The 26,610-nt window shown below is 32.6% G+C and overlaps 1 protein-coding gene across 2 annotated transcripts in view; it reads right to left on the reverse strand.

Moving 5' to 3' along the window:
- GABRA2 (gamma-aminobutyric acid type A receptor subunit alpha2) overlaps positions 1 to 26,610 on the reverse strand; it is a gene marked incomplete at both ends in the record, with an annotated part of 130,106 nt that overhangs the window by 70,929 nt on the left and 32,567 nt on the right. For both annotated transcript variants that reach the window (XM_081304533.1, XM_081304532.1), the window contains one exon: positions 4,862 to 4,929. In XM_081304533.1, the coding sequence (XP_081160659.1) occupies positions 4,862 to 4,929 (68 nt within the window). The remainder of the gene's footprint in view (positions 1 to 4,861; positions 4,930 to 26,610) is intronic.

Consider the following 26,610-nt stretch of genomic DNA (forward strand, 5'->3'; position numbering starts at 1 on the left):
TAACCCTAACACTTAGCAACAGTCAACCATTTGGGCTGAGGTATAATAATTGCTTGCTGTACCAATTACTCCTGAAGAATATGCACATACAGTAAAAATAATCCCCAATATAGGAAAGTACATCCTATATAAAAACCAGAAGAGGAAAAAAAAACAAAAAAAAGGAGTTAGTTAGAAATTGCTATAATGGAGACGCCTACTATAAACTTTGTCAGTTGTCAGCTACTAGTGCATTCCAACATTTAATTACCTTCTTACTCATGAATTTTTAAAATGTTAAAATAAAAGATTTTTAACTTAATTGCATACACTGTAATTAGAATCTTTAATTATAATTTAGATCTACAACTTTCTTTGGACAATTACACTCCTTAATGATTCTGAAATATCCGTGTGTGTGTGTGTGTGTGTGTGTGCGCACACGCGTTCCTTTGTTTCTTAATTCTTTTTGCTATGCTGCTTTTTCCTCTCAGGCTAATGCCACAACAAATTTGCATCACTGACCTGAACAGGAGAAGTTAGGGGTGTAGATTTTTCTACTGAACAGAAATAAAAGTGCACAGAAGTGAGAGTACACTGCACAGAAATAAGAATGTATCAACTAAGCAATTAGAAGTGAGCTTAAATGTATCCTTTTTTTTTCCTCATTAACAACTTGCTTCTATAAGGCATTAGTTAGATACCTCCATATTCTCTTTCACTTGTAAGTAATAATACAGGTGTGATTTCACTTCCCATCAGGATTATATTTCTATTTAGATTGTCACAGGCAACAGTCTATACTGAACCAATTCAAACTTTTACTTATTATTTATCTTACTTTCCTGGAAAAGAATAATCAAGATTAAAAGCAATTCTTTTGGTCATAATGAAAATCATTTATCTTTGTAAAAAGTTTAAATCAAGTTCCATCTTCCCTAGTAGACTTACATTGCAAGTATGTGAGTGCAAACCTGTATGTATGTGTGTTCCTTGGTGTAAATATGTTTTTCCTCATTCATCTTCCCCAGTTTCAACTTTCTTCTCTAGATTTAGACAATATCAAATAGAAGCTATTAAGTAACCAAATTATCTCCTGGTCCTCACTCTGCATCCTCCCTACATCACACATAGTTACATATACCAATGATCCTGCATATTTGCCTCACAACTCCAAATCCACTCTCCTTTACCTTTCTTTGTGATACAGGAGTTGAATCTGTCAACATTACTCCTTTGCCAGCACATGCAATGTCCAGCTTTGTCAACAGAAGGTTGCTGAAGGGTTATTCCATCATCATATCAGGGGAAGGGTGCTTCTCTTTCTAGTTCTCTTCTTGGGTCAGGTCCACTCTATTTGCACAATTGCAAAGAATTGGCATGCTTTGAGTTTTAGTCACTAGGCAGGGTATTCCTAGAGACCCGATTCAGCAGGTATGCTCACACTCCTCACCAACAGCAGCTGCACATTCCTGTTACTGTGGTACCCTCTGGACCGAATTCACTGGCCTTGGGGGAAACTGCTCTCTCCCAAGAACCTTGTTCAAACCTTGATTCATGATGCTGCAACCCAGAAGTGGATGCTGCTTGTGTATTTTGTAATTCTGTATTGCTTCTTATTCATTTATTTTTACTTTTGTGGTAATAGGGATTGAACTCAGGGGCACTTTATCACTGAGTTACATTCCCAACATTTTTTAAATTTATTTTGAGATGTGGTCTCACTAAATTGCCCAGGGTGGGCTGGAACCTTGCAATTCTCCTCCCTCAGTGACACAAATTACTGGGATTAAGTGAATGTGCCACCACACCTGGCTACTTCTTCTTTTATTGAGTCTTCTTTTAATCTTTTCACATTTAACCATCTGTTACTAGTTAATGATTCTTTATTTTGGATTTTCTCTGTTCAAATTCCTGTTGTAGATTCTATCCTCTACATGGGCCCTAATGATAAAGTCCATACCCATTTGTGCTTTTGAGAGCATCTTGCTCCAAAACCATTATTGGTAAAACAGAGAAAACAAGGTGAACAAAGATGGAGATGAAGTAGGAAATCTGACATGACCAAAGAAATTTTACAGGAGTGTTTCACAGCAGATACAACTCTTGTATCACAAAGAAAGGGAAATGTATCATTAGGGGAAATGTCTAGGGCCTTCAAACCTTTTAAGAACTAGGTTGATTTTGAATATGTATTTCATTTTGAAGAATATTTCCTTATATAGGTACACACACACACACACACACACACACACACACCACACACACACACACACACTGCTTGCACTCCAATATATGTATTTCAAAATATACAAAGAAAACTAAAAAAAATCAAAATAATTGATTTATTTTAATGTTATCAACTGCCATTCCACTCAACTTAATTAATATATAATTAGGAGAGTGAGCATACTGAAATGCTTACTATATTTATATTTGTTGTAAGGACCCCAAAATGATGAAGTGCATTATGAGCCTATTAAGATTTTTTAAAGTTTGGGGTTCAATCCACTGATGAGATCAAAGTATCTTGAATTAAATTCATATAAGAAGTTACTTTAAGTTTGTTCTGCTGCCAATAATACCATACCTAACACCAGCTATAAATCTTCAAATGTGTATTAGTGGTTCCAAAATAAGATCAAAACAAAAAAGTTAGAGGATTAGTCTAATGCATTATCACTTATAATAGGGGAAAACGTTTCTATTCCTTTTGCCAAAAATATGTGATCTGAATTTTTCTAAAATCCTTAAATACCAAACATGTCTTGTTAGATGTGTATATGTTTATTTGTTTATATTTTAGGTAAAATCATTCACTTTGTGAATAAAAAGTAATCAATGCAGTAACTGTTACCAGTAATATTCACAACACACACAAAAATCTACAACATTGTAAACTTAACTGATATTTTAAGATATTTTATCATCTGCCTTTCTGTTTTAGCTAACAATGAGACACCAAAATTAACCACATAAGTGTCATATTTATATAATATTCTGATAATTTTTCAATGTAGTGTTTGATAAAACTTTGAATCTTCACACTTGATTCTACCTGGAGATTAGCTGTTTATACTCACTGTATCTTTAATATTTGGAAGCATTTATAAGATTAATTTATAGCCAACCAATAAAATTTGGAATACATGTGGTTGCTTAATATGTCTTTGTCATCATTCCAAGGTCCTATCCACTTAAACTGACCTATGGAAAAGTGCAGATTAATATTTCAGGTCAGGGGCCAGGTGTGTAGCTGAGTAACAGAGCACTTGACAAGCATGGAAATTTTTTTTTAAAAAGGGAAAAAATTCTCAAGTCAAAATGTAAAATAAGGCAACAGAGAGGGGAAGGTCACGTTGAACAGGGTTTTGTTGGTTTAGGTTTTTTCCCTGGTGTTTCAGAAGAGTGCCAAAGACCCAGAACTGTGGTAAGAGGGTGTGTGGGGGAGCTTAAATCTTCACATCCTAAATCTGGAACAATTTCAAATACCTGACAGTGTTTGTTATCCTCCACCTCCTCAAAAGTGAGGATCACCCCTCTACCGATAGCACCTCACATTTCAGCCACAGAGCTCCATTTAAGAAAAGAATTGTGACATCAGATAGTGAGTGATTCTGATGGAAGAAGCAAATTTTTTAATGATAAAAGTGGCTTTTCTGCTTTCTAATGGAAAGGCAGGACTTTCTGATAAATTGACTAATAATATTTATGAGTATCTGCACAAAAGAAAACAAAAAGGAAAATCTTCCACTTTTTTTTCTTTATCTAGATGGAAAATACTCAAACTTGTCAACTTTCCCCCTCAGTTATCAGAGAGAGGGAAGAAATTGGGGAGAAACGATACAGTGGGTGATGGCTGGGTTAAAAAGTGACAAGGACATCTCCTTTCATTCTCATTCCCTGGGTCATAAGGAAAATGGTTCCTAAAGAAGCACTGGGCCCCACAGTGAAGGATACCAGAGGTGTGAATGAATTTGTGAGCCACAAGCTTGCCAGGGAGAAGCATAGAACAAGAGACAGGTGCATCAGGGGAATGCAAAGGCAAGTAGGTGCCAGCAACAGGATGTAGCACAATCTAACAACAAGGTACCAATGAACGAAATATTATTTCAACAAAATTTCTGTTAAATAGCACTATAGGTAACAGTAGAAATGGCAAACTGGTTATTGAAATTTCATCCATAATTGGTAAGTTATCTTGAGTGATCCCTAGTTCACCAGTTTCTAACACTCTAGACCAAAGTCCCCCTCCTATCAATTTTATTATAAAGAAAAATAAGTAAAGGCCAGTAACATAGACTCCAAGAATAGCAACTTCTAGTTTCTTCTGGATTGATTTACATGTGCCTACTATGTATGTAGATTGTATGACAGGCACTCACCTAGCTCAGTGCCCACTGCAAGTTTTTCTTGTATATCACTGACCATGATCACATCCTCTAAGAAGCAATTTTCTGTGAAGTTGTACAGACTCACAAAACTGCAAGCACTTCATAGTAGAAAACTATTCTCAGGAATATGATTTTTTAAAAAAGTAATTGTTTACCACATAGTATCTAGGTGGACAAACTTTGAAAATAATACATATATATTATATATATATATATATATATTATATATGTATATATATAATATATATATATATATATATATATATATAGAGAGAGAGAGAGAGAGCGCTAATCTGAACATTCAAGCTGATACTGTGCTCCATAGTACCAACAATTAATACCCTTATCTCTCTGTGTTTTGGGACAAACTACATGGACTTGGGACAAATATATAATTATATAATAATAAAACACTTTCTATCCTAAATTACCCAGCCCTACCCACCATGTAAAGAAAAAAATACTATTTAATAATAAAAAAAACTCACCATATCTGTATCTGAGACAGGGCCAAAACTGGTCACGTAGATATTAGTGAAGACTTCAGTAATACTGTCTAATATAGGAAAAAGAGATTGAATACAGATTTTATATAGTGACAACAATAGCAGAGAGAAGGAGTCAAGTACAGCATGATAAGGTTAGAAAGACAGGTGGTAAATTTAAGAATAACTACTTTTTAATTTCTCTTCAATTTTCACAACCAATAAAAAGCTATACCTAGAAGTAATCTGAAATTCTTACTGAGAAAATATACCTAACTAGAACTTTCCTTTTTAAAATTATATTGCTCTGTATTAAGAGCTTCTTAGCAACCACTGAAGTAAATTAGTTAAAATAAATATACTAGTGGTACTGACAATAAAAAATGCTATTATTTGACATATTTCTAAATTTGATCTTTAAATATATCAACTGTCATTTCATGATGGTAAGATTTATACTTTGTAAATCATTATATTTTTTTCCATAAAGCACAAAACAAACTGTTAATCATAACTTAATTCATATTAATATAAAAAGCTGTATTATTCAGTAATATAAAATAAAAGCAAATAACTTTCATTAATCACAATGGATTACTTCCAAACAAGTTTACCATTAAATGTATTTAAGACTGCCTGAAATGCTGTATTGAATTGCATTCGATTCTAAAATTATGTAACTTATTAACTATAACAAAATTAACTGAATTGCTCAATTAATCAGATGATTTAGATCTTTGATTTTAAATAAAGCCAAATAACCAAGGGAAAAGGTTCAAAGAAAGAACTTAAAACAAAAAAACTTTCATTTTTCTTGTATGAAGGAAAGCTACATTGTTCATTTCTACCATCAGAAACCAAATGCCTCATCTTCTGTTGAACTTGTAATTTCACACAAACAATATTAGAAAATATTTTTCATATTGTACTTAAATCTATAGCCATTTAGAGACCAAATTTTATCTGTGATGTTGAATTAAACAAAAATTTAAAAACTAAAATCAATTAAAATACTTTGCTGACTACCTACCACATATTCTTCATAGGACTAGAAATATGACAATCTGCATGACAAAGCTATGTGATAGATTCTTGGTAATCATCTCTAACCATGTGTACAACGATGAACCCAAACGTTAACAAATGTGCCCAATGACCCACAGCTTAGTAGAGTAGAGAGAGCCAGGTTTTAGAACCCAGCAATCTGTCTCCTCAGTCCTCAGGCTAAACCAAAGCATTACAACACTGTCACGGATAAACACGAAACTAAATGTAGCTTCTTATTAACTACGTATTTCTAACCATCACAATACCATCTGCCAAAAGTACCTAGTATGCCAATAAATCTGTTTATTTAACTTTATTTCATATACTATTTCAAACCTAAATCTGTATTTGTGAAATTTTATTATAGAATCCCTTTAAAATACATATTTGTAAAGTTATTCTCAGCTACCACCTACCCCAAACACCTGCACAGAGTCAGTTTTCTGGGCACACAATGTGTGCTATCCTATAGAAACACTGTCCAAAAGAGTACCAAGTTTGGTTTAATGTCCTGCTTTGGCTCTCTTCAAATTCTTTTTATTTTTTAACAAAGTTCTCATGTTTTTATTTTGAATTGGACCTCACAAATTATGTTGCTAGTTCTGGACATAAATTATATATGAGATTAGAAAGAACATGAAGTTCAAAGTTGGGTTTTTCTTTTATCTTTTTTATACCAAATCGATCAAGCTAGAGCGTTTATTCAGTAAACAATTGAATACAACTTTAGTCATTACAGATATTAATTTTAAATGTTCCAGAGAAAAGAAATCAAAATGTTAAGGGAGTTTTCACCCTAAAATAATCAACAGAATTATTTTCTTTAGTCTGAGTAGTAAAGTTAAAGGGGAGAGATGATCAAAATTGTGTGGCTGTGCTGATACTAAGGATGCGAATAACATTCACTATGTGCCAAATGGAAAGCAAAGGGTGAGAGGGCATTGTGAATATCTAGTGGCCACCTTGAGGTGTCAGCTAAGAAGTGGAGAAAGAAATAAGATTAGCCATGAAGATGTGAATAAGAGAAACATCTAAAGATGCAAAATACAGATACACAACATTAACTTAAGGAAAGAAATTATTCCAAAGTTTACTGACATCATATATACAGCTAAAAATATATCATTGGAAGGGATAGTCTCCCACCATCCAGGTTCAGAACTAGGAATATCAACAAGGCAATCACTGATCATGAATATCCTATAGCTGTCAGAGCCTGAAAAAGAAGAAATCTCACTATCAGGGCGTTTGTTTCAAAGTTGTCTGTTTCAAACACAACCTGTGTCTGTTTCAAAGTTCAATCTTTGATTTTGATTTGGCTTTCAGCAAGAAAAGGGAGGGGAAGGATTTAGAGATGACATCATATGAATTTATGCTATGTATACGTCTTGTGACACTCATTTGTCTGTCTGTAATATCTTCTGATTATGTTTTGTTTTCTCATGTTGATTTAGAATACAGTGGAATTGCACCACTAATATGTTACTATATTCTGATTTGTGGTACACATGTATGTAAAAAAGTAAACAAAGAAACTCATCAGGTTAGCAACCTTGATCGTTCTGCCTTTTAGGAGCCAGGAGTTGCCCTCTTAAGCCCTGACCACTCTTGTACAGATCACACTAGGGCAGACCTGACTCAGAGCCTTTACACTGGCCATTATCTTTTCTTTGTAAATATTAGTTAATTGCTTCTCCATCTTTAATTCTCAATTTAAATGTTTTCTCATTAGAGCAGAGGTTCACTATCCTGCTATCCAATATAAGAATTCTAATCCCATTTTCTATCTTTGACACTCTATTTTTATAGAACTCTTTTGAACTTCCCAATATATTCATGCCTAAGTATATCTTTCACTTGATTTTTGTTTCGTGTGTCATTTCCTCTTATCTTCATGTTACAAGTGCTTACTATATGGTTTGTCATGTATTTGGTGTTATTATATATTTGAATAAGCAAATTCCATTATAATTCTTATAGAATATCTATCTTCTCCTAAAGTATTCCATGAACTTTGAAAATGGTCATGCATAATTGTCACTACTCATAAGGAAAAGACAATTATTTGTGAAGGCAGAGCCCCAAACTTTTCATTGACAAAGGCAGGTTGAAAATTTAGGTAATAGATTCCCAATGAAATAACAAGATAAAAATTTGATTCTAATCAATTTTGGCAAAACCTTACCATTTGATGAAGATGGTTGCTGAATAAATCATATTATTGTCTGTACTTTTCTGAATGTCTGTGATATTTCACAGAAGAAAAAGTCCCTGAAGGATATCCAAAATCAATATATGAATAATTTCAAGAAAGGTTCAAATTAATTCATGAGAAACTGTTCCTCACTGAGTAAGGCAGCATACAGTAACAAATAAAGCTTCTTTACAAAATCCTCTGCAAAACTATGAAAGAACAAATATTTTTATTCCACAAGATTCACTTGAGCTAGACCTTTGGGGATAAAAAGCAAGTGAGACAAAAATCTCTGCCTGTGAAGAATTCACAACATAACAGGCAAAAATCATTAAAGAATAAAGTCCAGCAATTTCTGCTATAACTAAGAAGATAGTATATAGATGCTCAGAGAAGCAGCTTGGAGAAAGACATCTAGATAATTGTTAGCCTTTTGTGTTTTTCAAGGGTGGTAAACATCCCCTGGGTCAATAAAGTGCCCAGAAGATATTCCAGGCTGGGAAGTCCCTATGAGCAAAGGTCAAGTCACACAAATAGCCATGTCTAGCTCATGAACATGGTTACTCTGGGCAGCAGAGGGAATGATCAGGTTAAAAAGAAAGGTAGAAGTTGTGTCAAAAAAAAAAAAAAAAAACCAATGTGCCACAGTGATGAGAATATCGTCACTATCTTTGTGGAAATGGGATTCCCTGGGGGACTATGAATTGGAGAGTATGGTATATGTTGTTGGAAATGCTACATTACATTTATTACAGTAGGAAAGCTGAATCAAAGGAAACTGAGGACAGTATATTCCTGTGTGGAAGGAATGTAACTATTAAGACAAAAGCCAAAAAGTAAAATAAAATAGGAAAATATAAAATAAAAGGTAAACCTTGTTATATTTTAAAAGTGATATTATTGAAATAGACCTTTTTGTTGAACTATTATGGAATTTGAGAGGCTGAAAATAAGCAATTTTAGAGAATAAAACAAATGAAAGAGGATTAGAATGTGAATGGTTGATAAGGACAAGAAGAGAACAAGTAGAAAATATGCTTTTTAAAAGCTTGTCAAAAAAGATATTTGATGAACTCAAAATAGTTGAACTGAATGGGCAATGTAATATACAATGGCAATTGAATTTTCCAAACAAAAATTTATAACATTTGTTAAGAACAAAATAATGCCTTTCATAAACGATTCATGGACATTTGATACATGCATTTTCTTTGCACCAAATCTCCTTTCTTTCCTTTCCCCAAACACATTTTTCCTTTATTTTCTCTAGATACTTATAATAGTATATACAATGTTAGAAATGGAATCATAAAAATATTTCTGAGAAATTTTGCATGCATCAAAAATAGCTGTTGATCTGTTGTTTTATCTAACGAGTAGCTCTGTTATTCTAGGAATGGAAAATACATTCTCTAGAAAAATCCTATCTCCTCCACTTCAATGACATGGTATCCAGTAGAACTATAATGTAAATCATATGCAATTGAATGAAATAGTTTCTAAGCACAAAATCATCTGCATATTAGAAGAAAGAAAATGAACTTCTTTACTTGACATTAAATTTTAGTATGTTAACCAATCTTCAATAATTATGTGAATTAGTAAGAAAAAGGGAAAGGTTTCATTTATTGTTTTTTTGTGAGTTTTTTTAGATTTATGTTCACAGGAATACATTTAGTATAGCACTTCCCAAAATAAGCTAACCACATAGATGGGAAGGAAACTATCTGAGTCTCCAAATCCCCACATGTGATCTGAGATGTCTGTGTGTGGTCCCTATGTATGCATTTGATATTGAAAATGCAGCATAGTGTTCTTTATTCATAGTATTAATCCTTAGAATTTTCCTTGGATGAATTCTGAAACTATAACTTTCTATGGCTAACCTCTCTCACTCCTGTCTCTAACCTTTAGTCTTATTTTCTTATAGAGTCTAAGAGGGTCTGGCAATGTGGCTTAGTGATAGAGCACTTACCCAGCATGGACAAGGCCCTGGGTTTGATCTCCATCATCATCATCAAAAAAAAAAAAATAGTAGATCTAAATAGCTACTGAGAAGTGAGAAGAAGGTTGAAGGTTGTCTACTGATTGAAAGATATTGAAGTTATAATATTACAATCAATGCTAAGAAGGAATGAGAATTTTCTTTTTTTTACCACTGGAAACGCTAACCAGTTTTGTTGTTTCCATTGATTCATCATGATTGGCTGTACAGTTTTCAACACAATTGAATATAGCCATGGTTTCTTGTTATTGCTGTTTTAACCTCTTCAATGAGGTCCAACCTTTTCCTTCTACTTTAAAATGTAACCATTTATTAATCATGTTTACTATTTGCTGTTTATAGCTATTAAATAAAATCTAAAAATCAGTTCCTCCAATTCTCACTATCCACATTTAATCCATATATAGCTACAGCTACCATATTGGAAAGCTCAATTGGACATATTTACTACTGTAGAAAGTTCCATAAGATAATATTAGTTTATATTCTCCCACTAAAAGCCAAGTTACATGAAGGCAGAGATTTTTTTTTTTTTTTTTTTTTTTTTTTTGCTCAGGAAAGCAAAACCACAGCACAAAATGATCCTTGACATTGTGTATGTTCTTAGTAAATCCTTGTTGAGTACATCAGTAAATAAATTTTACTCTGAGTTCACAGTTATTAAAAGTAGACATTGCCACTGCTACAAATAAATTAGGCAAAAATCAAATGAATAAACACTGCATACATAGTATGTGCTACAAGAGCACATTACAAATGAAAACTCGTCTCAGAGACACTTTCTTCACAGTACACCAAAATCTATTGATTTTATTCTAACCTTACTGGTTGCTCCCATGAATCATTCACTCCTGTCCCTTCAACCTGTTATATTAGAATGTCACAAATCTCAGGTTTCAGTCTTTATTTACCCTCACCTCTTTTATGATTTATTTCACTTACTCAAGAACTCTTTATTTTCTAGTTTCATTATGGAATTTTCTTCTGAAATCTGGACATCTATACCCAATTGTCTTCTAAAATCTCCACATGGCTGTCTGTTACACTTTCCAAACTCATCAAGTTTCAAAAAAAATAAAATAAAATAAAACCACTTTGGTGGTCATTCTACCCCTCCTACTGCAGATTTTAGTTTTATCTACAAACTTTGTTTTTTCTTTACAAAATTAAATCTACAGAATATGAAATTCACCATTTTAAAATGTACATTCAGGGAATTTTAGCATATCACAAAGTTGTGCAACATCATTACTATCTAAATTTAGAACCTTTGTACCACCAGAGCAAACTGTGTCCATTACTAGTCATTCTTTATTCTTCCTTCTCCCAGGGTCTGGCAACTACTAATTAAGTTTGTCTCTCTATGTATTTGTCTATTTTTTAAATTTCATTATAAATAGAATACCTTCAATTCCTCATTTTAGAATTTTTTAATCATGAATGTATATTGGATTTTGTCATCTAATAATTTTTCTGCATCTAGTTAGATGACCATGAACCATTTATTTACCCTTTATTCTGTTAACATGGTATGTTAAATCAATTGGTTTTCATGTTTAAAGCAGCTCTGCACCCTGGAATCAATCCCACTTGATTTGGGGTGTAATTTTTGCATGCCGCTAGATGTGATTTGGTAGTATTTTGTTATGTATCATTTGCCTTTAGTCGTAAGAGATATTGATCAGCAGTTTATTGAGATTTGTGTGCTAGTTGTAGTACAGGGGTAAAATTGGACTAATGAAAAGAGTTGGGAAGTGTTCTCTCCACTTCTGTTTTTTAGAAAAGTTTGTAAAGGATCAGTGTTAATTCTTCAAATATTTGGTTAAATTCATGAGTGAAGGCATCTGGGCCTGGGTTTTGCTTTGTGGGAAAGTGTTTTGTCATTAATTCAATCTCAATAGATTCAATAGATTTGTGCAAATCTATTCAAGTTTTCTGTTTTGTTTTGTGTTTTTTGTTTTTTTTCAGCTAGCGTTAGGAGTCTGTGTCTTTCTAAGAATTTGTCTTTATGTAGGTAATGAATTTGTTATCCTACAAATGCTCATAATTGTACTTACAGTTAAGAGCAGTATTTATGCTCTTTGATTTAGTGACTTGAAGTCTTTTTTTTTTTCTTGGTAACTTAGCTAAAAGTCTGTCGGTTATGTTGATATTGTCAAAGAAACAAATTTTGATTTATTGGATTTTCCTATTGTTTTTATACTTTCTATCTCATTGCTTTTCTTTCTAATATTTGTTATTTATGTTTTCTCCTTGTCTAGGTTTTCCAGCATGACAAATTTTGATTCATGAATTGAGATGTTTCACTTTCTTTAATATAAGCATTTAGAACTATAAATTCCACTCCAGGCACTCTTACGGATATATCCAAAAAGTTTTCTATGCAGTGACTTAATTTTAATTCATCCCAAGACATTTTGAAATTCTGCTTATGATTTATTACTTGAGTCACTGTTCCTTGAGTATACTGTAAAAGTACACATATTTGTTAATTCCTAAAATTTCATTTTGTTTTTGATTTCTAACTTTAATCCTTTCTGATTGAAGAACATATATTTTATGATTTCAATATTAAATTTATGGAACTTGAGTTCGTATCTAATATATAATTTATCCTGGAGAATGTTCCATGTGTACTTGAGAAGAATATGTATTCCAATATCCTTGATGGAGTGGTCTATATTCCTATAAATCTATAAGGTTTGATTGATTTACAGTGTTTTTCAAGGCCTATTTTCATATTGATTTTCTAGTTGGTTTATCACTAATAAATGTGTGGTATTGAAGATTTCAAAGGTTATTATTGAAATATCTATTTCTCAATCTATTTTCTATTTTTTCTATCTTTTTATGTCATTTCTTTTCTTTTTTGTTACATAGGTAATTTCTAGGATATCATTTTAAATCCATTTTTTTTCTTTTACCATATTTTGTATCATTTCACTATTGAATGCCCTGGGAATTACAAAATGAAATCTTATTTTTAAATTGTCTAATTTTCCAGGCATGGCGGTGCATACCTGTAATTTAAGCAGCTTACAAGAAAGAAACAGAAAGATTACAATCAAGTTCAAAGCCAGCATCAGCAGTTCAGCAACTTAGTAAGACCCTATCTCAAAACAAAATACAAAAAGGGCTGGGGATGTAGCTCAATAGTAAAACACCCCTGGGTTAAATATCCAGTACCAAAAAAAATTAATACCAACTTATTAATAGAAATAAAATTTGCTCCATTTACCATTCACTCCATACATCCCTCATTTATGCAATTTCTGTAATATAAATTATATCTTTATAATTTATTAAAATTATCAGCATTATATATTTCTTTTTTTTTTTGTACTGGAGATTGAACTCAGGGGAACTCAACCACTGAGCCACATCCCAGCCCTATTTTGTATTTTATTTAGAGGCAGGGTCTCACTGAGTTGCTTAGCACCTCGCCTTTGCTAAGGCTGGCTTTAAGTTCCAGATCCTGCTGCTTCAGCCTCTGGAGCCACACTGGGTTTCCAGGCATGTGCCACCATGCTATGCAGGACACTGTATATTTCTTAGTTTAGGTATCCAACTTTAGGTGAAATAGAAAAAACTCACTGATAAAAAATATTTATACTATTATATAATTACATATAGGAGTATTTTTATCATGTTATTTGGACTCAAGTTATTCTCCAGTGTCTTTATTTCAACCTAAATGACTATCTTTAGTATTTCTTTAGGGCATAACTGCAGTGACAACATTTATCATTTCTTTTTCTAGGATGTCTTAATTTTATTCTTGAATAATAGTTTTTCTGGGTATAAGATTATTGGTTGACTTTTTCTTCAAGCAATATTAATATATCCTCCTACTGTCTTTTTTTCTATACTTATATTTTCATATCCAGAATTTCAATTTCTATTGAAATATATATATAAAATCTCTCTCTTTTTAGTGAGAAACCATTTTTATATTTTCATTTTATTCTTCAGACATTTTTCCCTTTCATTTTTTTAATGAACTAGATTTAGAAAAGCTTATTAAAGTTATCTAGAATGTTTCCTATGGACAGTTTGCATTGATTCATGTTTGTTTTTTATATAAAGCATAATTTTTTATATAAAGCATACAGGTATGTTATCCTGTTTTTTGTGTTTTTGTTTTGTTTTGTTTTGTTTGTTTGTTTGTTTTCTGTGAATTATGTTTTTGGTTGAAAACTTGAAACTTTAAATATTATAATATTATAACTCTAAAGATCAGAAATCTCCCATCCTCCAGGATGCATGTATATTGCTGTTATTGTTGTTGTTGTTGGTTGGTTGGTTTTTGGTATTTTTTGTTTAATGACCTCAAAAAACTATTTCTGTAAAGACTCTCTCTTGTTTATCCTTGAAGCCATTGGAGTCTCTGTTCAAGTAGTTTAATGGCCAGGTCATGATAACAGAGATTTTCTTAAGTGACTTGAAACAATAAGTCTCCCAGCCTTTGTTAAAGGTTCTGGGTTGGGACTTGGTATAGGGGATCCCTTCAACACTCCAAAACACAGGGCACAGTTTATAACTCTGCCTTGCCTTCCCTTCTTTCTGGCAGAGAGCCTCAAGAGCACACCAAGTTGAAAGATTGAGTCTTTCTTGGGTTTTCATAAGGTATGTGAAATAGCCTTGCACTTGATAGTGGATTTTTAGATTTTCAGAAATATGTTTGAGATTTTTAAAAAACACTATTTATTATCATCTCAATCCCCAGTTTTTCCTTGTAACTTTTCTCCCCCAGTTCTTGATAACCACAATTGGTGTCTTTATGTGTACAGATGTATCCCTACACAATTGCTGCTAACATCTTTTTTTTTTTTTTTTTCTGAAAAACCATCCTGGGAAGAATGCTTTCCACATAGAGGGAGTCAATTTAGATAAAGCGAAGCTCCATAAGAATGAACATACAGGTCAACCAGTGGCAGTTGTTTAGGGATGAAGTTTTGGGGGAATCTCCAAATCCATTCTTTACCTTCCAGCAGTTCCTCTGCTGCTGTTTTTTACAATTAGAATAATTCCAAAACTGTTGTTTTTTAAGTCAGATATGGAATCACAGAAAAGGGGATGGGGTGATGAATATTCAAATACCACAAAGATCAATGTGCTTACTGACAGCCAGCCAGTTTTTTCACAACTATTCCTTGAATTGTGCAAATCTCCTGTTCATTTCCAGAGTTTTGAGAAGGTTAATTATATAATTTTGCTATTGCTTTTGTTGCTTTTATGTAGGAACAGATTTTTGCAGTCCTTTCTCTGCCACTTCACAAATGTCTTTCCACAGTCTCTTCTTAACTCATGAATCAGATTGTGCCACATATCTTCACAAAACCTTAGAATGGCTTTTCATCTCAGAGAAAAAGCTTTAGTGTTAGATTCTTGATCTACACAGCACCGCATGATCATTTCTTCTCTTGCCATTGTTCTTTCTAGCCTCTGCCCCAGTGATGTGCTGGGTATTCAACAAGACATCCTCCTCTGTCAGGTATAGGTCTCAGTTACATATGAAGCTTAGTCTTTCCTCACTTATTTAAGTATGATTGTGTTTGCTTATTCATTTAAACAAACATTGGTATGGGGTCAACCACATGCAAGACACTTTCTAAGCATTTAGTAAATACTATGTCTTTTAAATCCTCGTTCAGAAGTTACATTTTTGTTGTTGTTATTGTTGTTTTGCTTTGTTTTTTTTTCTTTTCAACAAGCCCAAATTGTCATTTTAATTTAAGTTGTACCTTCATTGTGCCTCTATCATTTTGAATTTTCTTTATGTTGTTTCTCTTCATTCCCTTTTTCCATAGAAATGATAACTTCCAACACTCCTTATAATTTTCTTATATCTTATCCACACTGCTTACAATAAAAGCTCCAAGAAAGCAGAAACAGTTGTATCTATTTGGTTTACTGATGTAGTTCTGGAATATAGTAGATTCTGAATGAATAAAAAATCAGTCGCTGGGGCTGATTCAGCTTGGTATAGGGAGGGTGGAATTGGGATTGGGTTCCTCCACCAATTATATATTTGTGATTTCAAAAAGATAAAGTATAAGGATCTAAAAAAAAGAGTGTGCAGATTGGTGGAGACACATGAGAGAATTCTGAATTTTTACCAGTAGAAAGGAAACTTTATATTCAAAGATCCTGAAATGGAAAATAATTGGACTCTATAAAGGAGTGAAATAAAGTGCAGTAAGATAACTGAGTGATTAGGAAAATAGTACAATGTAGATTTAGAGAAACAAATGAGATTATGTGTGCTTCATAACTGAGCAATATTAGACAAGTAGATTCACCTATGAAGTATATCTATATCTACCTCACAGACTTGTTATGCAAATTAAATGAGTTAATTTATGAAATAACTTATAGAGACATATACAAATACAATAGTGTTTCCCATTTATTTACATCTGTATCTACTAAGGGAGCTATTGGTTCAAATAAATAATCATTGGACAAATTGCCTAACACCTATGCATGTATGTTTCTTCATCTCTAAAGCAAGAAAGACAACAATAACAACCTCACTGGATCCATTTGGAGATGAAGGCCTGTAAGAAGTGTAAAACAGTGCTAGATAATGATGTTCCATAATGTTAGCTCTTATTACAGTACTATTATGATAGACTATAACTGGAGTCTGAGAAGTGGATGAATTAGATCAGAATACAGACCAAGAAGGAAAAAGAGCATACACTAACATTGAAAGAACTCATAAAAGAAAAATGAACCAGGAAATTAAACAAGAAAATCCAGAGAGGCAGTGGAACCAAAAGAAGAGAATGCAGTGTCTCAGAGACCAGATATAAGAAGGGAATACAGACAAAGCTGCTGACAAATCACACAATTTTGAGGGCCACATATTGGCTGAATTTAAAGATCTGGAAGGCATCCAGAGAATAAAATATGTGTGCAGAGGCCAATTTAGAGGGAAAGAAGGTAAGACAAAAGGAACAACTAGAATGATTTTAAATAAATCTTTAGAAGTTCATGAAGAGGAATAAGATTCTAGTAAAGGAGCAAGATGGGGGGAAAGAGACAGGTTTTTTGTTGTTATTGTTGTTGTTTTTCTTGTTTCAGGAAGAACACAGTTAAGCCTATGACAATATACACAGAGAGGACCTGGGCAGAAAGGAAGATGCTGAACATATAGGAGAGAGAAGATCAATGGTGAAAGAAAATTCATGAGTAAACATTCAGGACATTTATTAAAGAGAACTGGAAATTGATACATGGAGGGAAGGGGAAGGAGGAATGGGAGAATATCCTTGATTTTATTAGGAATGAGTAGTGAAAGATAAACCCATACATCTACAATCATTTGATTTCCAACAAAGGTGCCAAGAAAACACAATGGTTCCAAAATCAGACAATGAGGAAAAACAGTTTCTTCAATAAATGATGGAAAAACTGACTACCCACATGCAAAGAATGACCTTGGACCCTATCTAACTCCTTATGTAAGAATCATCAGAATACAATAGACACTAGTATTGCTGATTGTATATACATGGCCATATAACTAATGTGATCCTGCAACCTGTACACGTGGAAAAATGAGAATTCATACCCCATTTGAATCAAATGTATGATATGTCAAGATCATTGTATTGTCTTGAGCAACTAATAAAAAAAGAATCATGATGAATGATGAGTGATTTACATATCAGCCACAAAACTATAAAATTACTGAAAGAAACCACAGGGAAAAGGTACACAGCATTAATCTAGGTAATGATTTCTGCACATGAACCCAAAAGCACAAACAATAAAAGCAAAACTGGACAAATGCCTCAAACTAAAAGCTTCCAAAATGAAGAAATTAATAGTAAAGATACAATCCCAGGATGAGAGAAAATATTTGCAAGTTATATACCAGATAAGTGGATCTTACCCAAATTATATAAGGAAACCAAACAACCAAATAAGGAGACAATTAATGACTCTATTTAAAAGTGGGCAGAGGACCAGAATAGATATTCCTCAAAAGAAGATACACAAATGGCCAACAGACATATAAAAAATGCTCAGTTTCACTAATCATCAGGAAAATGCAAATAAAAATCACAATGCTATGTTCCATCACACCTATTAAAACTGTTATCACACAAAAATAGATAACTATTTTAAACAAATGTAAAGGGATTTGGGGTCTAATAGTAGAGAAGCTGAGAAAGTTCCGAAAGAGACATTTCTAGTTATGTGTAAATAGATTTAAATCTTATTATACTACACAATTATTTCAAGTTAAAACTTTGATATTTTAAAAAATTATATTGACTATATTTAAAATATTAAGACGAAAAATATTATTATACATATAAATACAACCAATTTTGAATCCATAGTCAGTTCCTTGTTTATATTCTCTTGACAATCCTGATTCTTCTACATGCTGTGGTATTCTGTTGTAAACTCTAAAAATTCTCTGCCTGAGTATTCTCTGGCTACAAGTGCTCCTGGAAGTAACCCTCAACCAAGGACTGATGAGAGATATAAGAAACACAACTCAGCTTTCTCTCCCCCTAAGTGGAAACAACTGAGGCGTGTTCCATACCATTTACCAGAGGTCCTCAGTGGGAATAAACTCCAGTTTTCCTCAGCAGTTGCTTGCTCATTATTCTATCTTATCATGGTTTCCTGGGGTCCCTTCACCACCCCCTCTGATAGCTCCTCCTGACCATTTCTCAAATAAGTCCACATCTTAGTCTGCTTCTGAGTAAAACCAAGTCAAATGCAAGCACTTTTAACTTACTCTAAGGAAGAACAACACTAATTATTCACTGGTACTAACCATCCAGGCAATAAGACATAGTGTATTCACAATTTAGGTATTAACAGTGGTGTCAATGAAGACAAGAGTTTGTGATACTGAGAATAAATCAAACCACAGATGACATCCCTTCAAGATAAGGATGCTAATAATTTTGTTCCTCATATATCATAATTAAAATGTCATGCACATATTTTAAGACAAGTTAGTCATTGCTATGCTTTGCTTTACCCTCTTAGAAACAATAAAGTTTGCTTCCTAAGATGATTCTTAAAACACCTACATGTGTCGTTTGTCATCAATCAATTTCATTAGTCAACAAATACTTATTAAGTGACTTCTGTGAACATGGCACTTAGTGTTCCCTACTAAAAGTTGAAAATGTTAAATTTGATAATAAAATTTGCCATTATTCTACCACAAAAGAATTCTTGCACCTTACCAAATTACTCTACTCTCAACAGACACTCAATATATATTTGATAGAAAGGATGACTCAAACAATATAGTGCTATATTTGGGTGCTCAAAAGCACCCATAAAAGCAAGAAGAATTAAGAACAATAAGAAAACCAGCATATATTTTGTTTGGGTAGAATCTTCATGTGTTCTGATTATTGTAGTTTTATTTGTTTACCTTCATTTTTTCAATAAATAAAAATTCATTGATTTAAAAAAATATGTAAGGGGCTGGGAATGTAGCTCAGTTGGTAGAGTGCTTGCCTTGCATGCACAAGTCCCTGGGTTCAATCCCCAGCACCACTATCAAAAAAAAAAATTGTTTGCTTATTTTGGGCTGGGGATGTGGCTCAAGCGGTAGCGCGCTCGCCTGGCATGCGTGCAGCTTGGGTTCCATCCTCAGCACCACATATAAACAAAGATGTTGTGTCTGCCGAAAGCTAAAAAATAAATAGTAAAAATTTTTGAAAAAAAAATATGTAGCCATTTGGGCATAACTAAGAATGAAGTATCTGAAAAAAAATCGAGAAAGCAACCCCATATACAATGGCATAAAAAAAGGAACAAACAAAGAGGTAAATGATTAACATACCAAAAACAATAAAACATTGATCAAAGAAATTAAGGATAAAACAAATGAATGGAAAAATATTCTCTGTTTATGAATTGGAAGAGTTAATATTGTTTAAATATTCATACAGATTCACTAATGCAATTCCTACCAAAATGCCAAAGGCATTCCTCCCAAAAATAAAATATAATCCTAAAATTTACATAACTACAAAAGACCCAGAATACCCAAAGCTATTTTTACCAAAGAAAAAGCTGTAGGACTCACCCTACCTAACTTCCAAATATTCTACAAAGCAATAGAAATCAAAACAACTTTATAGTATATACTAGCATAAAAACCATCTCAATCAACTGAGGAGTGAGTCAGTCCAGAAGTAACTGCCTCATCTACAGTCAACTGACTTTCAACAAAGATTCCAAGAACACACATTGAGGAGAAAGTCTACTGAATAACTGACGTTAGAAAAAGTGATTACCCACATGCAAGAAGACAGACTGGGACTTAAGCTCCCCCCATGCAAGAATCAGTCCAGATTGGATAAACCAATATTGGATAAAAAAAAAAAGCATTGGATAAAATTTAAATATAAGACCTGAGGTTGTTAAACTACTAAAAGAAAACACAGGAAACATCTACACAACATTGATCTGGACAATGATTTCTTAAACATTTAGCCAAAGCACAAAATGCAAAAACAAAAATGAACTAACTGCCTCAAGCTAAAAAGTTTCTGTACAGTGAATGAAGCAATTAATAGAAAAGACACAATCATGGGATGGAAGAAAATATGTGTAAATTAGACATTAGGTAAAGGGCTCATCCTTCATATATATGAGAAGCTACTTGTTTTTGAGAAACTACTCAAAAATAAAATAAATAACATTCTTTTAAATGAGCAAAAGACTAAAATAAACATTTCTCAAGAGATGATGGCCATTAGATGCATAAAAAGAGTGCTTAACATAACTAATCATCAAGGAAATGCAAAATAAAACCACAATGAAATGCCACTTCACACCTGTTAGAATAGCTAGATGAAAGATAACAAGTGTTGGTGAAGTTGTAGAGAAATGGATCTCTTGTGTACTTTTGGTGGGAATGTAAATTAGTAGAGCCATTTTGGAAAACAGTAGAAAAATTAATTTAAAAACTAAAACCAGAATTAGCACAATGCAACAATCCCACTACTGTGTATACTAGGTATACACAAAAGAATGGAAATTGGTATGTGGAGGAGTTGTCTGCACTCCTGTATTCATTACAGTACCATTCATAATAGCCACGATATGGAAACAACCTAACGAAGGCCCACCAATGGAAGAATGAAAAAAAAAAAAAACCAACTGTGGTGTGTGTGGATGGGTATGGGTGTTTGTGTGAGTGTGTATTTACTCAGTCTTAAAAAGTAATGAAGTTCTTTTTGTGACAAGAGGATAAAATTCAAAAGACGTTAAGTGAAATAAACTAGGTACAAAAAAGACAAATATTTCATGATCTCACTTGTGTGTGCAATCTTACAAATTCAATCTTATATAACTAGAGAGTAGAATAGTGGTTACCAGAAATTGAGTGGTGAGAGGAGTGGGGGCATAGGGGAATGGCTGGTCAAAGAGCACATGCTTTTAGTTATAAATTATGAGCGTGATAAATTATGGTAATATTGTGCACTAGTTCTGGTAACTATAACAAGGTGACTGATGAATATATGGTACACTTCAAAATTACTAAAATTACAAAATTACTAAAAATTGTGAAATTACAAAATTACTAAAAAGTAGATTTTAAATGCTCTTACAATAAAGAAATAAGTATGCATTTGATGGATATATTAATTGGGCTGTAGTATATATAAATAATTATATATTTATATATACTACATTATATATTATATATTTTATATATTATATATGTTTTATATATATAGGTGTGTGTGTATGTATGTGTATGTGTGTGTATTCTATTGGATCATTCCATTACACACACACACACACACACACACACACACACTCACACACACACAGATCACATTGTATCCTAAAAGTTTCTATATATATGTTTGTCAATCAAACTTTTAAAGTAAATACCTTTAGGCTTTTAGATGGCATACATTCAAAAAGTCTTTAAAGAATTGCAATGCAGTAGTATCTGCCTGTGAGTGACAAATAAATCTGACTTAGAAATCTTTACGGTCTATGTCCACCAAGCCTAGAGACTATTCTGGCTCTCAGTACCTTCCTGTAGTTAGATTTGCACCGCTTTCCCTCTCTTTGAAATTTCTTTCTCCAGTATGAATGATTTGACTTCTGCTGATGGGGAGTTGAAGACACCATCCTTCCCAAAGCACCAGTGAAGGAAATCCTCTAAGAAAAGAGAGACTGATCTGCCTTGATTTAATGTAACCATTTGAATCAATTAACAAATATCCACCAAGGGCTTACTAAGTACAACTTAGAGAAATGCTAGCATTACAGACAGGAAGACAATGCTTCCTAAGGGAAGCTGCTTGTGGTACCATGGGCAGTTACATTTCTGAAGGTAATGTTTCATCAAGCAACTGCTGCATATTCATTCTGGGGCTTTGATGAGGAAGTGAAGATGCTTTCAAAGATACCCCTTTATTACATGCTAGCTTCTCCTGGAAGGAGATTTTAGGGACTCTGCCCCATTCCAAGTTGATAAACAGGTCATCCAGAACGCATGGGTTATTCTAAAACACTAAGAGTCCAAATTTTAGTCAGAGAACCAGCTCCTGATGGTCTACTTGGGATTGTTGGTAAATTTGTAGCTTATTAGGAGCCATCCTGAGAGCTCATCCTATACCCAAGTACAGTAATAAAAAAAAAAAAAGTTTAATTGTTGAGCTATGAGAATTTAAAAAACTATGCTGATATAAATGTATATCTTGCTCCCAATATTCATTTTAATCTGAGATAATTCAATATATAATAGGTTTAAAATATCTTTTGTTTTGTTTTGTTTTGAGGATGCTAGGAATTGAACCCAGAGCCTAGTGCATGCTGAGCCATATCCCTGGTACTTTTTAACCTTCTTTTGAGACATCAATATGTATTAAATCAATATGTATTAAATATTCTTAATGCACTAAGAAATACAATTCTTATTTATTACTAATATTAAGGGATTGAAAAATCTTATTATATTCATTTACTAATAAATAGAACATAATTTAAATTATATAACAAACTGTTTTGGGTTTTTTTTTCATAACTGCCATGTAATGCTACCACTGATAACAATATTTATGTTTATGTTGAAAGATAATTTTTCTGTTCTTTATTTTGTATTTTGTAAAAGGAAAGCAGTTAGATAAAAGTATGATCACTAAAAATACAACCCAAACAATTTCAAATATAATCAATATCTTTCCAATATATAAGATTCTGCCTCCTCCTTTATTTTGAGCCTTGTTAAAAGGCACCATCATCAAGGTAATTGTCATATTTTTAGACTCAGTCTAAACTTTTTATTTTCCTGGTGCTAGAGACAGAACCAAGGATATTACGAATGCTAAGCATTTGTATTCCACCCTTGAGCTATACTCCTAGCCTCTCAATATGGACTCTGACCTATATTCCACATTAACTTCTACTGGGTTCTTTCAGGTCTATTTCCTATAAAATCCTTGTATTTTCCTTTCCTCTCCATCCTCACATCTGGAACTATTTCTTCAGGATTTTCCTACTTCCAATCTTGCCAGCTCCTGTTTACCTTCTGTGATACTACCAAAGTGTTATCTACTAATTAGAAATCTTCTGATGCCTTTTCTATGATCTTTTTTTTTTTCAATTATCATCCTTTGCCTGAACAGATTTTCAAAGATCTCTGCATGGCACGGGACACCCTTCACAATATGTCTGTCCATGCTCGCATGCTGACCCACAGCCATTCTGAACTGTGCCCCAGCCCTGAAAAACCCACATTGCTCTTCTTCAGACCTTTGTATTTGCTTTTTCTTTTACTTCTATGTAAATGTCTTCTCATTTAATCTTTGTTCTTAAAAAAGTTCAGCTCAAATAACACTTCTGGAAAATTATTATTGGTATCTCTGGGATAGTTCATCAGTCTTTTGATTTTATTTGCTTGTATTTTTTTTTGGTTCCAGGCATTTTTGCTATTTGGGGTTTGAGAATAGTTGATTTGCTTCTTTGTTTCTTTTGTTTTATTTTCTTCAAATGAGGTATTCAAATTATATTGTAACTCACAATGCATAAGAAATCATGAAATGGACATTGTATTTGCATCTCAACAACTCCCAGCATTCCTTTCAATAGGAGCAACACAGAACATCACAATCATAGAATTAAAAAAAGCAACATCCCAAGAAAAATCACTTTATTTTTTATTATTTTTTATCATCCAGTTGTTTTTCTCTTAGAAATGTGGATAAATAGGAAATTAGTTTTGAAAGCATTCTTTTTGGATAGCACATTATAATTAAGAATAAGGCCATACAAACCTTGTCACACTTAAATATGAATAAGTCAATTCTTTATACCATGAATAATCTGGAATCAATTTCATGTAGGAAAATTATTAGGGTGGCAATTCGGTGAATTCCATAATCTTTTTGGAAAAATTTAAAGGCAGGGTTTTTAGATTTAGATGCTGAAAAACAGGTTTTAAAATCATTTGTTTGTTTCAAGCAAAGTACAGTGCTCACATTCAATAGTTCATCATTTTCCATCTACAACAATCCAAAGTTAAATGCATTCAGACCCTTGTTGGCAACATTACAAACTCATGCTATCGTTCCCTGAATCTTCTGGATCAGCCTCAAAAATAAACTGTATTTATAACACAGATCTTATTGATATTCTAATTTGATGACAGACTTTCTTTTTTTCACTTTCTTCTTAACAATAAATTTAACTTAAAAGACTATAAAGAGAAATCTCCTAAAGTAATTAACTTTATCACATATTACTAGGTGTTATTTCCTAAAGCTATGTATATTGTAAAATATTATGATTACTTTATAGCTAATATGTAATTATGAACTTGTAGAAACCTAAGTAGCAACCCTTAAGTACTTGTCATATCTATTGAATTACCAGTATAAGATAATAAAAGCAACTTACCAGCATTAAGCATTAACTCTATGCCCATATAGTAGATTAAATTTTTGTATGTGATTATCCTATCTACATATGTCATACCTATATTAATTATGGTACTTCAAATCTAAATCTAAAGAATTATATCATTGTATATTAAATCTGCAACTTCCAATAAGGTCTACCTGTAGAAATGGATAAATTTCTACATTGAGAAATGGATAAATAAACTTTTTTTGTCCTTTTGTCTTCCTTCAAAGAAAAAAAATATTGAATACTTATTATACCATGTCATAGAAGACAAAGAACATAACATGTAACTATCATAGTCTTGAAAAGAAAAGAAACAAGTAAATACATCATTATCCATAAAATGTAAATAGACAGTAAAAACAAGCAATGGGTAAAAACAAGTAATGGATGGTGTGGGGAAACAAAGAGATCTGATAAGGAAGGAGGAAGATGGTCTTGAACTAACAGCTGAGTGTCAGGGAAAGCTTCCCAGAAGCAGATGTGCCAGGTCACCTTTCTATGCATAAAGCATGCTTGCTTTTATTTTTTTTTCCTTCTAGTTTAAGAAGATAAAAATCAATTCAACTAATTTTATTATGTGTTCTCATAGCTGCAGTCTTAAAATAAAAAAGGAGAGAGAGAACACATTAACAGCAATGGATATTAATACCTATGACAGGCCACCTTGATGAAGTCCTGGGAGATTTAGAGCTCTACATGGTGAGGAAGGCTTAAGAAAATAGATGCGGTAGAAGGTTTATGCCTACAAATGAGTGTAGAAATTAGTAGTAACAGGAATTTAACCAAAAATTCACTAGACATGGAAGAGCTATAAAGAGGATTCTAAAATATAAGTATGAAATGAAAGCAATGGCAGAATTATCTGATGGTCTTCAAAATGGTTTTGGAAGTTATGCTTACACCTGGTCACAAAACACTCATTAATTCAAGTTCTCAAAATGAGCATTCTTTGTAATTTATGATATATTTCATCTTCATTATAATACTGTCCCCAAATCTTAGTTATGTTTTTTAGAACACTAAAATATTTTTGTTTTAACATTTGCTACTAAAGAGAAATTAGTCAAGAGATAAATTTCTTACCAACAAAATTTTGAAAGTCAGAATATCAGATAAGATATATGAATAGTAAAAATATTCAAGACTTAAACATTTAAAACTGACTTTCCAAGGAAAATTAATACAGACTATGTTTGAAATTTAAAAATTGGATTTACTATTCATTGCACTAAAGCATATCTAATTTGTCAGCTGTGATCATGTCTCATATAAAATATTTTAATGCAAATATTCAAATTGCTTTATTCTTTTTAAATTCCATTTTAAGCTTTATTCTTTTTCTTTCTCTGATGCAATATTCTATTATAAAATATTTGGGGTTTTTTCCCCATGTCCTAAATTCAGTTTCCATAACTAATTCTTACAAAAATATTTGGTATATAAATTTGTGAGTTTGTACATATGGAGTTTTACCAGAAAATTCCCAAGTGTTCACCCTTTCTTGTTCCTGCCATTCTTTCTAGTCTTTTAAGCTACTGTGTCAGCTCTCCAGGTTGTTCTAGGAGGCAACTGGGGTACAAACCC

This window comes from Spermophilus citellus (genome assembly GCF_964194105.1).
Source record: "Spermophilus citellus genome assembly, chromosome: 8".
NCBI lineage: Eukaryota > Metazoa > Chordata > Mammalia > Rodentia > Sciuridae > Spermophilus > Spermophilus citellus.